Source organism: Spermophilus citellus (assembly GCF_964194105.1).
Source record: "Spermophilus citellus genome assembly, chromosome: 11".
NCBI classification, from domain to species: domain Eukaryota; kingdom Metazoa; phylum Chordata; class Mammalia; order Rodentia; family Sciuridae; genus Spermophilus; species Spermophilus citellus.
In genome coordinates this window covers 103,674,391-103,688,715 of record NC_138192.1, presented here as the reverse complement: position 1 = coordinate 103,688,715, position 14,325 = coordinate 103,674,391, and the positions used below count along the sequence as shown (strand labels likewise).

General features: G+C 34.8%; 1 protein-coding gene across 3 annotated transcripts in view; it reads right to left on the bottom strand.

Annotated features, from left to right (window-relative positions):
* BMPR2 (bone morphogenetic protein receptor type 2) overlaps window positions 1-14,325 on the bottom strand; it is a 165,788-nt gene that overhangs the window by 31,073 nt on the left and 120,390 nt on the right. For 2 of the 3 annotated variants that reach the window (XM_081261579.1, XM_081261580.1), the window contains exons 4-7: window positions 4,781-4,891; window positions 4,079-4,170; window positions 2,245-2,475; window positions 1,033-1,147 (exon numbers count right to left, since the gene is read on the bottom strand). In XM_081261579.1, coding sequence (XP_081117705.1) covers window positions 1,033-1,147; window positions 2,245-2,475; window positions 4,079-4,170; window positions 4,781-4,891 — 549 coding nt within the window. The remainder of the gene's footprint in view (window positions 1-1,032; window positions 1,148-2,244; window positions 2,476-4,078; window positions 4,171-4,780; window positions 4,892-14,325) is intronic. The other variant, XM_081261581.1, reaches the window with a different exon arrangement.

The window sequence follows — 14,325 nt, the reverse complement described above, 5'->3', positions numbered from 1 at the left end:
ACTCAGTAAAACTCAAAAAACAAAAACAAAAACAAAAATAATATTCCCAGCCTCTTTTGCAGCTAAGAGTGGACTAGTTCTGAGAAACAAAACATGAACATGACAGTGGAACTTATGGAGATAGAAGGGAACAAATCCATTTATCTCCTCTTCCCTCCCCCACCTTTTTTTCCCTACCTAGGATACAGCATAACAATGAGATAACTTTGAAAATGAAAGATACCTATTAAGGATGGTGTGCAAAGAAATATAAGTGCCTCAGGCCCTGATAGTACCATGGTGTTACCAAACCAATTCTGGATGGTTTGGTAGCTTTTTGTGTGTGTGTGTACGTGTGTGTGCGCGCGCTGGGGATTGAACCCAGGGCCTCATGTATGCTAAGCAAGCACTCTATCACTAAGCTGTATTCCCAGACCTTTAGATTTTTACATCAGAGAAAAACCATTTTATTGAAACTACTGTTATTCCCACCTTCCATCCTCACAGATTTAGCCAAATCTAATTCTAGTTAATAGAAGCATGGATATATAAATATACACATTAAGTATACTAAAGATCAACCTACTGAATAAAGACCTATGTGATAATAGAACAAAAGAAGTAATTATACATTTAATTCATTTAAATAAACAGAATAAGGAAAATATAGCCTAGCTAAGAAGTTCTTAACCCAAGGTCCACAACTCTTTTTTTTTTTTTTTTTTGCTGTGCTGGGAATCAAACCTAGGGCATTGTGTATCATGCCAGGCAAACACTCTACCACTAAGCTACATTACCAGCCCAAAAGAATATTTTTGTAAGTATTCTCCCATGGTTATTACTAGAGCTTTAATTAAATTCTTAATGGAATCCATGACTCCTCTAGATAGTCTTTAAGTTTTTTTCTTATTCTTTCATTTCAAATATTTCCTCATGCTGAATAATTCAAACAATTGGTTAATAATAAATGCCTAATAATACAAATCATACTTTGAAGATAGGATTACAATTTTGAACCCACATGTGTTATTCATCTTTTATTCATTATCTTACCTCCTCGTGGTAATTCTGTGTGAAGATAAGCCAGTCCTCTAGTCACAGAATGAGCCAGACGGCAAGAGCTTACCCAGTCACTTGTATGGAGACTCAAATACTTGCAAAGAGATCCCTTTACAGAGGAAGAAAATGTATTAAAAAATTGAAATAAATTTATTTTAACATTAAGAGGTAAGTTAGCAACCTTATTAAGGATTTGCATAGGCTAGGATTCCATGAAGATTTAATGAACCATTCTAGAGAATTTTGAAAGAAGTAGTAAGGCATTTCTATGTGAAGAAAGAAGAGAAAAGAATTTAAGCATCAATTTTTCATGTCTCATTCATACTTAAAATTATGAATGATTATTTCCTTTTAAATTCTTTGATCTATCAAATTAATTTGAAAAAATATGTTACTAATACAAAACTATTAATGGTTTATAATAGAAAACAGAAGAATTTTGTAAATATATATAATGTGTCCTCTGTATCTGCATGTTTTTCATTCATAATTTTGACCAACCCAGATAAAAAAATATTCAGGGGCTGTGGGGTACATCTCAGTGGTATCTAACATACACGAAGCTTTGAGTAGACCCCCAGCACCATAAAAAAGAAAAATTCAAAAAAAAATTGTATCTGTACTGAACATGTACATACTATTTTTTCTTGTCATTATTCTCTAAACAAAATATGAATAACAACTATTAACATGGCATTCGTTGTGTAAGTAATCTAGAAATGATGTTCATGGGTTATATGTTAAAAAAAAAACCCTACTCATCATTTTATATAAGAGACTTGAACATCTGCAGTTTGGGTATGTTTGCAGGGGGTAGAAGTGGTTCTAGAAACAATCCTCAGGATACTGAGGGGTACTCTCCATATCTGTATTACTCAAAGTGCTTATCCACAAACCACTACCAGTCTCTGATGAGATAAGGAGCTTACACCAGAATGAATGACAATCAAAGCACTGCTTCCTTCACTGAGAAAACCTGGTTACAGAAAGAGAAAAGAATAGAAAAGAAGGGAGAGGGAGAGAATGAGAGAGGGAAATGAATAAACAGTATAATTAGTGATGTATTTGATTCAAATTATGGCACAGGATCTTTATCTCATTGCAGACCATTAATAATGAATTTGCGTACTAGCAATGCTTATTATGGTGGTCTTCCTGAAAGTCTGACTGACAGCTAGTATCAACTATTTCTTCTAAAGAACTTACATTGGGATAATACTCCATCACAAGCAAATACTCCATGCGTCCATCTGCAGTGACTCTCTCATCTCCAACTATAAAGCGAGCAATGTTGTCATGTTCCATCAAAGGCACTCTGTAAATGTTTTTTTCGTTGATAAAATTCTGACGGTTTGCAAAAGAAAATACTTTTACAGCTACTGGACGTTCATCCAAGGAACCTTTATATACTGCTCCATATCGACCCCGGCCAATCAGCTGTGAGGTTGTTTTTAAAAAGGCAAAGTATTAATTCACATCAAAATTAAATAATTAAACTTAAATAATGAAGCACAAATTCATGTAGTATGCTACACATCTCTATCGCTAATAGTTTACTCCATTATCAAGAAACTACTGAAGTCTGTATCTGGTATGACTGAGGAAGTTCCCACCCAACCTAGCTGTCTCACAGAACAACTGGAAACTCTGGACAAAATAAAAACAAACAAACAAACAAACAAAATATCTAAAAGCACTGGAGAATAAGTAAAAGGAGGTAGACTCTAAAATACCTCAAGATTTAAAAGAGAAAAATGGCATAAGATGAGCTCCCTATTTTTGTTTTTTAGCTTGATGCAGGGTTCAATCAGCTCTGTGCAGTAGAGTTAAAATGACAAGGGAAAAATCTATAATCTTTCTGGACCTAAGAACCAGAGAATGTAATTTGGGGCAACTATAGCTTCTGCAAAGTGCAGATAGAATCCTGAAAAGGATGAATGCGTGGGACAGACTCTAGCTAAAGATAAAATAACTGAACCAAGACTTGAGCTTCTGCCTAAGAGACAAGTTTATAGTATGTGTTACTTACTAAAATAAGTAAAAATCAGCATACTTTAGGAGAACATGATAGATATAGTGCAGGTCTCTACAATAAAATAGTCACAATATTTGGGATGCAATAAAAAATTACTCAATATACAAAGAACCAGCAAAATGTAACCTATTCTCTTCATTTTTGGTTTCTGGGGATTTTTCTCACTTTTTATTGAAATGGGTTGAGAATTTATCATTATTGATTTAAAAACATGTGTTATATATCATTATTTCCAGGTAAAAACTTCACATGCAGCCTGTTCTTCACAAAGGCTGTATCAAAATATAATTAAATTAGCAATGTTTGGTAAAGTTTCTTTCACTCAATCCTAGATAATGTTCCTATTTTTTGCGGGGGGCGGGGGGTACCGGGGATGGAACTCAGGGGCACTCAACCACTGAGCCACATCCCCAGCCCTATTTTTTATTTTATTTAGAGACAGGGTCTCACTGAGTTGCTTAGAGCCTCTCCAGTTGCTAAGGCTAGCTTTGAACTCACAATCCTCCTGCTTCAGCCTCCAGAGCGATTGTGATTATAGATGTGCGCCAGTGTGCCCAGCATATTCCATGTTTTAATTGGTATTTCTTTCAGTCTAGTAAACTGGACATCTTACTACCTATTTATTAGCCACATTTACTTTTCTAAACTGTCAGTTCATCTCTTCTTACATTTTTATGCATCTTTTCTTTCAAATTGACTCATAACAGCTGTTTATCAATTTTCTTATGTATTGAAACATTTTTTCAAATTTGACTTTTTAACTTTCTTAACTATATTTTTATGCAAAAAGAAAATTATTAAAATGTTTTTATATAGTTAAATCTATCATATCTATTATTTAGTTTGGGGACCATAGTTATCAGGTCATCTCTAATAAAAATCATAAAACCACTCATCATATTAAGACTTTTAAAGTAGCTTCTGAGATATTACCAAATGAAACTTAGCAATAATTACAAAACTTGGTAATTATTATAACAGTCCACAATCTAAGAACAACCTTACCTCCAGCAGTTTCAGATTATCTAGATCAAGAGAGGGCTCTGACGCTGCTGCCTCCATCATGTTCATACTATGAAGACCTTGTTTACGGTCTCCTATAAGAACAGGAAAAAGCGTTACTAACATAGTTTTTCTTAAAATGATATCTTTATTACACTTTTTACTATGTTACAGTTTTTTAAAAGCTGCAGAAGGAATAGAATTATTCATCTATAAATGAAGATGAATAATAAACAACATGAAACTAAATTCTAAGTGATGCTCCCATAATGACTTACTTAATTTAAAGTTTAAAACCCTAAGAAATAGTGTAGAAACTTTCAAGATTTTATTAACGTTATTTAAATGAATGAGTGATTGATGATTTCCTAAACAACCCATTAAGCCTAAAGTATATTAATGGTATCCTTAATTTGCTTCAAAATAATTCAGTGGCATGGAAGTGGGTAGTGAGCAGGGATTTACATGAAACAATATTGCTCATATATGATAACTGTTGAAACTGGGTGACAGGTATTTTGTCTGAATTTGAAACTTTTTCCAAAAACTGGGGAAATTTTTTGTTGAAGACAGAATGGGAGTTTCAGTAGCACAGTTTTGTTTTTTTTTTTAACATTCAGCATAGAGATTTAAATAAAAGAAAATAAATTCTGATTTAATAGCATGCTTAATAAATGATAGGACAAAAAGTGGTATTTTGTTTACCTGTCAACATTCTGTATCCGAAGCATAAGGCAACTATCAAAACAGCTAAGACAGAGACAGATGCCAAAGCAATGATTATTGTCTCATCTCGGTTAAATGAATGAGGTGGACCTAAAAAAAAACAAATTTTAAAACACTATCATCCTTTTTGTTTCTGGAGATACTAGGGATTGAACCCAAGGGCACTCTACCACTGAGCTACATCCCCAGTCTTTTGTATTTTTCATTTTGAAGACAGGCTCTTTGAGTTGTCGAGGCTGTCCTCAAACTTCTGGTCCCCATGCTTCAGACTCCACAGTAGCTAGGATTAAAGGTATGCACCATTGTGCCCTTTTGTCATTCTTTTTAAATAAAAGTACTTTATTAAATATTGACAGACTGCTCTTTAGAAAGGCTGTATCAATAGATAAGCAAATCAGTTATGTTTTTGCATGAAAGGAAATGAGAGAAAAATAATACATTAATCATGAAGATTATCTTTCCCCCCAGTACTATTGAACTCAGAATCTCACACACACCTTGAGTATATATCCAGCCCTTTTAAAAAATTTTCATGTTGAGCCAGGGTCTTACTAAATTGCCCAGACTGGCCTTGATACAGATTATCTTAGACTTGAAAACAATGTAAAATCTGTTAGGTATGCTCCTAATTATTGATACATCTACATTGTGGAATAGCATAGACAGGATAATATAATATTTTGGGGGGATAGTAAAATATTTAAGAGTACAGCCTTTAGAATCAGACAACTCATTCTGTGGGATTCTAAAAATTTTGACTTTCAGTGCCTCCATTTCCTCATTTATAAAAATGTACCTTGTATGTCAATTGAGGCTTAGATGGGAGTCTACAATGTCAAGCATATATTATCTCTGCAATTAATGTTAACCATATTAATCAATATGACATTATTAATATTAATGAAAAGAATATGGCTTTGCAGGCAATTAAATATGAATTAGACATAAACTCACTTCTTCTTTTTTTTTAGTTGTACATGGACACAATACCTTTATTGATTTATTTACGGGGTGCTGAGGCTCAAACCCAGTGTCTCACACATGCCAGGCGAGAGCTCTCCCACTGAGCCACAACCCCAGTCCCCTTAAACTCATTTCTTTCACTTATTGCATAACCTTGAGAAAACTTTTTCATCTGTCTGAACATAAGTTTACTCACTTGCAGAATGGGGACACATATTTCTATATCAAGGGTTATAATTACAATGTAAACATGTTATGTGTTATTTTAATTCTGTGGGTCAGATCATATCTAGAGCAAATCTCTTTAGGATATATGTCCACAAACTAAAGCAGTGTGTCCAAAATAAAGCAAGTAGAACATAAAGATAAATGACTCTGAATTGTGTAGGTACAAAAAACTGAAAGTGTCCAGTATAAAGAAAAGAGAGAGAAAAAAAAAAAAAACTTGGGAGAATTCAGCTGTCTCTTGTGGAAAAATGGAAGTATTTTGTATTGAATAGCTAGGGAGAATAATGAGATTCGATTAATGAACATTCAAGACAAGTCTATGGCACAGAATACAGAACTTATGACTTACAAATAGGGCTGTCTAAAATTAAATGAGTTACCTATGAAATAGCTGTTAATTATTTTACCAGAGGCATTCATAAAGTGTTTGGTGATACTCACTAGAGGCTGGGCTTAATGACTGCTAATTTCCTTATTTAATCTTTTTTTTTTTTTTTTTTTTTGGTGAGGGGGTCCTGGAGATTGAACTCAGGAGCACTGAGCCACATCCCCATCCCTATTATTTATTTTATTTAGAGACTGAGTCTCACTGATTTGCTTAGTACCATGCCATTACCGAGGCCGGCTTTGAACTCATGATCCTCCTGCCTCAGCCTCCAGAGCTGCTAGGATTAGAGATGTGCACCACCACGCCCAGCTAATCATCCTTCATATTCAATAAAAATAAAGCATACTATATTTTAAAACTTTCTTGATTTGGACATTATAATTATATGCCATATTTAAACTATAAGTTTCTACGGCAAAGTAAGAAGCCTCTATGGCAGAGAACTCCTCTGATGGGTATTTCTGTTCTAAATGAATTTATCTCAGTCAAATTAAGTATAGTTGCATATTTAAATGTCACAAAAATATTTCCAAAAAGACTCAAAGCACTGAAATATTTCAATTTGTTGAATATTAAAAAAATTTAACATAAATTAATAAAACTTAAAATAATTTTAACATATATAGTAAGTTATATGCAGAAAAGCTACATATAAAAATTTACCTTACTATAATAGCGAGATACTAGCCTGGCTACAATTAAAAAAGGAAAATACAAAAGTTTGTCAAGGATGAAGAGAAACTGGAACTATCATACATTGCTGGTGGAGATACGAAATGATATACATACATTAGAAAACAGTTTTGGGGGAAAAATGTTATACAGAATTTCCATTATACCTAACAGTTCTACTCTCAGGCATATACCCAAAAGAACTCAAAACAGGTATTCAAACAAAAACTTTTACACAAATGTTCATATGTTGACAAACGAATAAACAAAATGTGGTATTATTCACACAAATGATATTCAAAAGATCACATGTTATGAAATATTTATATGAAATATTCAGAAAAGGCAAATCTGTGGAGACAAAAAGCAGATTAGCAATTGCTAGCAATGGTGGAAAAAGAAAAAGGAAGGAACTGGTTATTAGATACAAGATTTTCCTTGTAAGGAGATGAAAATGTTTTGGAACTAAGTAAAGGTGAGAGTTGCACAACATTGTGAATGTACGGAATGGCTCATTTTACTGTTGTGAGTTCTGTTATATGAATTTTACTTCAATAAAAAAGAAAAAACTCAACTTGTCAGGTGCTGTGGTGCACACCTATAATCCTAGCAGCTTGACAGGCTGAGGCAGGAGAATCTCGAGTTCAAAGCCAGCCTCAGCAACTTAGCAAGACCCTGTCTTTTTTTTTTTTTTTTTTGGTACCAGGGATTGAATTCAGGGGCAGTCAACCACTGAGCCACATCCACATTTTGTATTTTATTTAGAGACAGGCTTAGTGGTTAAATGCCTCTGGGTTAAATTCCCAGTACCAAAACAACAACAACAAATTAAATGAACTCATTTCAGAATTTGCCTATCCCAAGAGATATTTTATTTTCTTTTTTTTTAAATTTTTTATTAGTTGTTGATGAACCTTTATTTTATTTAATTATTCATATACAGTGCTGAGAATCAAACCCAATGCCTTACACATGCTAGGAAAATGCTCTATCACTGAGCCACGACCCCAGCCCAGAAATTTTCTTTTCTTTTTTTTTCTTTTTCTTTTTTAGAGGGGGGGGGAGGAGGGGAGAGGAGGGAGGGAGGGAGAGAGAGAATTTAATATTTATTATTTTTAGTTTTCGGCAGACACAACATCTTTATTTGTATGTACATGCCAGGCGCTACCGCTTGAGCCACATCCCCAACCCAGAAATTTTATTTTCAATGCACTCAAACACACACAAAACTAACACTTTAAGTAGTATACACAAATATTTCATGTGCTTACTGTTCATCTTTTCTTATTATTAAAACTGTCAAATACAACAGTTTCTCCTTATCCCTGGGGGATACATTACAAGATGCCTACTGAGTGCCTAAAATCTCTGATAGCACAGAACACTATACAGTTGGCTCTCCTTATTCATAGGGTATATTCAAAAGAGGTTCCAGAAATTTCCAAAAAGTAAAACTTCAATTTGCTAAACACCAACCACTACATTAAATCCACATAAATTAAGTAGTATATACACATACCCTGCTATGGCCTCCAACCGTTTCACAGATATTCAGTCTTTCCCCAGCTCCTATGTGAGCATTATTCATGTCAAGTCTTGTTAATTTACTCTAGCTAGACCAATAATGATGTAATTAACATGTGCATTCTATTTTTCTTGTCATAAGTCCCTAAAAATACAGTATAAGAACTATTCATATAGCATTTTCAGTGTATTACATAGTTTAAGTAACCTAGAAACAATTTCAAGTATACAGGAGACTATGCACAAATTATATGCAAATAATTACACCATTTCATAGTATATATAGTCATGTTTGGGACATCTGTGAGGTGATCCTGAAAAATGACTGTATAAGCTATGTTTTTTCCTATGTGTACACACCTATGGTAGAGTTTAATTCATAAATTAGGCACAGTAAGAGATAAACAATAACTGATAATAAAATGTAATAGTTTATAACAATATGCCATAACAAAATTGCCAGCATCACTACTCTTGTGCTTTGGGACCATTATTAAGTTAAATAGGAGTTACTCAAACACCAGCACTGTGCTACTGCAACAGTCAATCTGGGACCTAGGATGGTTACTAAGTGACTACAAGCAGGTAGGAGCACACACACTGTGAATATGCTGGCCAAAAGGATGATTCGTGTCTCACCTGGGATGGAGTGAGATGGTGTTAAATTTCATCACATTATTCAGATAGAATTTAAAACTTATGAACTGTTTATTTCTAGAATTTTCCATTTAGTATATTTGGACTATGGTTGACCATAGGCAACTAAAACCTTGCAAAATAAAATCATGGACAAAGGAGACTGCCATACCTTGTTTTTAATTTAACAAATTTTTTTAAGGAGGAAAATTAATGTTCTCAAAGTAAGAACAAAAAACTTGATATTTTGTTTTAAACACTGGCAAATAATGCTCATATTTTGGTTTTGGTTTTGCTTTTATGTACCAGGGATTGAACTTGGGGGTACTTGACCACTGAGCCACATTCCCAGCCCTATTTGTATTTTTTTTTTTAGAGACAGGGTCTCACTGAGTTGCTCAGTGCCCCACCTTTGCTGAGGCTGGCTTTGAACTTATGATTCTCTTCCTCAGCCTCTGGAGCTGGTAGGATTACAAGCATGTGCCACCATACTTGGCTCACATTTTATTTTATCAGGATCAAAAGAGAAAAAAGGTGGGAAATGGAAAATGGAGGACAAAAAGAAGAAACAGAAGTAACAAAAACAGTGCCATTTAAAGTAGAGAGATTCAAAGAAGGGAGAGGAAAGGGAAAGAAGATCACAAGGGGTTCTATGGTGAAAACGGATTTGAAAGAATGTCTTGTTATTTTTAGCATTCTGTTAAGCTGTGCATAGCAAATAAAAATTTTTGTTTGTTTCTAGTGATTGAACCCAGAGGTGCTCTACCACCAAGCTACATCCCTAACCCTTTTTATTTTTAAATTTTTATTATTTGATTTTTTATTTTTGTTCTTTTTAGTTATCCATGACAGTAGAGTATAATTTGACTTATACAAACATGGAGTACATCTTATTCTAATTAGGATCCCAGTCTTGTGGTTGAACATGACGTAGCGATTCACTGTTGTATAATCATATATGTACATAGGAAAGTTATGTTAGAATTATTACACTGTCTTTCCTATTCTGAACCTTCTCTCTTCCCTTTATTCCCTTTTGCTTAATATACTGAACTTCTATTCTTCCCCTCCCCCTTTGTTGTGTGTTAGCATCTATGTATCAGAGAGAACACGCAACTTTGGTTTGGGGGATTAGCTTATTTTGTTTAGCATAATAGTCTCCAGATCCATCCGTTTTCTGGCAAATGTCATAAAGTCATTCTTTATTTTGAGACAGGGTCTCACTAAGTTGAGGCTAGAACTTATGATCCTCCTACCTCAGCTTCCTCAGTAGCTGGGACTTCAGGTGTGTGGACACAATGCTCAACTGGTTTCATCTATTTTATTTTATTTTTAGTTGTCAATGGATCTTTTCATTTTATTTTTAAATTTTTATTTATTTATATGCATGAGGTGCTTAGGATCAAACCCAGGGCCTCACACATGCCAGGCAAGCACTCTACCACTGAGCCACAACTCTATTTATTTTTAAGTAAAAATTACTAATTTTTAGACTTACCTTTATTATTATTTCTAATAGATGTTATATTTTAGTATAGTTTTAGGTTTATAGAAAAATTACTAAGAAAGTCCTAAGAGTTCCCAATTGACTCTTCCCCCTCTAGTACCAGATTCTCCTAAAATTAATATCTTCCATTAGTCTGTGCTATGGACTGAACTATGCCCTCTCCCCCAAAATTCATATATTGAAGTCTTAACTCCCAATATGATGGGATCTGGAGAGAAAGACTTTGGGAGTTAATTGGGTTTAGAGGAGGTCATGAGGGTGGGGACTTCATGATGGGATAGGTGCCTTATAAGGAGAGACACCAAAAAGCCTTTTCTCCCTTCTTGTCTTCTTTATTCTCCCCTCCCCATCCACTCTCTTTGCCCCAGCATGTGAAGACAAAGTGAGAAGGTGGCCATCTACAAGGCAGGAAGAGATGCCTCACTAGAACCTGACCACCCTGTCACCTTCATCTTGGAAATCTAGCCTTCAGAACTGCTTTTATCCTAGGTTAGCCAGCGGGTGGAAAACACCATCATAGATGTAAGAAGAAACAACTTAACATCACAATTTCGTAAAGGCTGAGTACAGGATGGCATGACAACTAAGAGTATATAGGGGCCCCAGATGTAAAAAAAGCTAACCATCACCTGCCAACTCTTCAGCAGGCCTCCAAGTATGAATGCAAGCAGGCCAGGAAAGCTGAGAAAACACCCTAAGGCATAAGTATATAGTGCCTGTTAAACTCTAAGAACAGAAGAAAAAATAAAAGGTCTATAGACACCAGAACTGAGACAATCCTCTAGGCACTCCAAATCCTTACAACCATAAGATCATATCTATCTGTAGTTGGACAAAGGGTGAAAGTTTGAGAGTTCTTTTTGAAGTGCCATGATAAGGGGCTTACTAAACCCTGAGGGCAAAGCCAAGAAATGAGAGAAGTCCTCCAGGCATTCAGATCCCAAAACTTGCTAACAGGATGTTTGTTATATCCTTGAAACATTTGGAATCTATGGTGAAACTAATTAAACTAAGGCAATAATAAAGCCCCAAACCAGCTCAGCTATGACTACGTCCTTTCTGACAAAAAGGGATGTGTTCTTTTCTGAATGTAAGCATTATTTACTTTAAACTCTACTCTGATTTTATCTGCAATATTTAGTTTTAGTTATAAAAATAAAAAGATGTGTAATGTAGCAAGAAAATAAGGTGTGTTAGATTGGTTTCACTTGTCTCACCAGCTGATAAAGTTTGAGGTTTTAGTCTCAGGGCTATAGTTTTTTTTTTCCTCCCAAGCAACAGTGGGAGCAACTTTTTTGAGGGTTTGCTCACCTCCCAATGGACCCATTGCAAAAATTTAATCCAACCTCGATCCAGGAGTCTTTTCCGATGTCTGAAAATGAAGAAAATTCAGTGGACTCTCATCCAGTCAGTTCAGAAATGCTAGTAAAGAAACTTCATGACTTGACTCTGAATCCTTGTGCTAAATGCCCGTCCCCTCTGCCAGAAGGTCCACCCCACCCACTGGACAGGAGTGAGAGGGTCTTACGGGAGGTCAGAAAGGGCTTTCCCAATAGGCGGCGAGGAGTCCGGACATTGTTATCTGCACGGAAAGACCGTATGGAAGTTGGAGATATCTCCTAAGTCTTCAAAAACAAGAAAGAGACAACAATCTTAAGGAAGATCAGAATGAATCACGAAGTGTACCATTCAAATGTACCTGCAGTTTTTGCGTATATCATGGATGGGATCCTTCTGAGAATGCTAGAATAGGGTATGATTAGGACACAGACTCAATATAGGTGTAAATTGTACTTGTTCTTCATGATGGTAATTTTAAGAACACTTTTCTATGCTTAGACTGTATACCAATGATTTTGAATAGCTTATGTATGAGTTCTGAGATGTCTTTATTCTTTGCATCCTTTTTTGTGTGTGTGTTAGGGATCCCTTCATGCCTTAATGCCAGTAATTTATAAGGAATCTGAGCAGTTAAAATGTGCATAAATGATTTCAGTATACTTTAGTTTTACTTTTCTGTTTGACTCAAAGAAGTACCAATAGGTCTCAAGTCTTCCTGGAGATTTTAAAAGCCTGAAATCTAAAATAAAACTCAGGAACTGGAAGAGATGAAAAGAGAATATGGATAGTTTGATTAGAGTGTAATAATTAGAGTAGATAATTACATTTTCTGGTTTTCAAAAATTTGAGTTGCAATAAAAAGAAATTTTGATGTGCTGTTTTAATTTTCAGTAGCAAATAAATGTGTATATAGAGGGGAAAAAAAGAAAATAAGGTGTCATTAAGAAAGAAAATAGTCAACAGATGAAGAAATAACCAGAAATATCTCAGATAGTGAATTTATCAGACTTTAAAAAAATGTGGACTACATAAGTGAACAGCAGGAGAATATCAGATAAAATAAAGAAATTATTTAAAAGAGCCAAATGGAAATGCTGGAAATTAAACATATGTTAACAATCCTAAAGAATTCTTTTGATGTGATTATTAACAGAGAGGACACAACTGACAAAAGAGTCAGTGAACCTGAATATACATTGACAGAAATTAAACAGAGGGAGTAAAGAACAAAAATATCCAAGTTCTATGAGACAACAGTGAATGATTTAATATACGAGCCTACATCTTGGGAGCAAATTTTTACCCCTCACACATCAGATACAGCACTAATCTCTAGGATATATGAAGAACACAAAAAACTAAGCACCAAAAAAGCAAATAACCCAATCAATAAACATGCCAAGGACCTGAAAAGACACTTCTCAGAAAGGATATTCAATCAATCAACCAGTATATGAAAAAATGTTCATCATCTCTAGCAATTAGAGAAATGCAAATCAAAACTACTCTTACGATTTAATCTCACTCCAGTCTGAATGACAGCTATTATGAAGACAAACAACAATAAGTGTTGGCAAGGATATGGGGAAAAAGGCACACTCATACACTGCTGGTGGGACTGCAAATTGGTGCAGCCAATATGGAAAGCAGTATGGAGATTTCTTGGGAGAACTGGGAATGGAAACACCTTTTGACCCAGCTGGGTCTATACCCAAAGGACTTAAAAACAGCATACTACAGGGACACAGCCACATCAATGTTTATAGCAGCACAATTCACAATAGCTAAACTGTGGAACCAACCTAGATGCCCTTCAATAGATGAATGGATAAAAAAATATATACACAATGGAATATTACTCAGCAATAAAAGAGAATAAAATCATGGCATTTTCAGGTAAATGGATGGAGTTGGAGAAGATAATGCTAAGTTAGCCAATCCCCCCAAAAAAACAAATGCCAAATGTTTTCTCTGATATAAGGAGGCTGACTCATAGTGGTGTAGGGAGGGGGAACACAGGAGAAATAGACGAACTCTAGATAGGGCAGAGCGACGGTAGGGGAAGAGAGGGGGCATAGGGTTAGAAATGATGGTAGAATGTGATGGACATTATTATTCAAAGTACATGTATGAAGACACCAATTGGTGTGAATGTACTTTGTATATAACCGGAGATATGAAAAATTGTGCTCTACATGTGTAATATGAACTATAATGTACTACACTGTCATATATAAATTAAAAATAATTTAAATAATAATAATA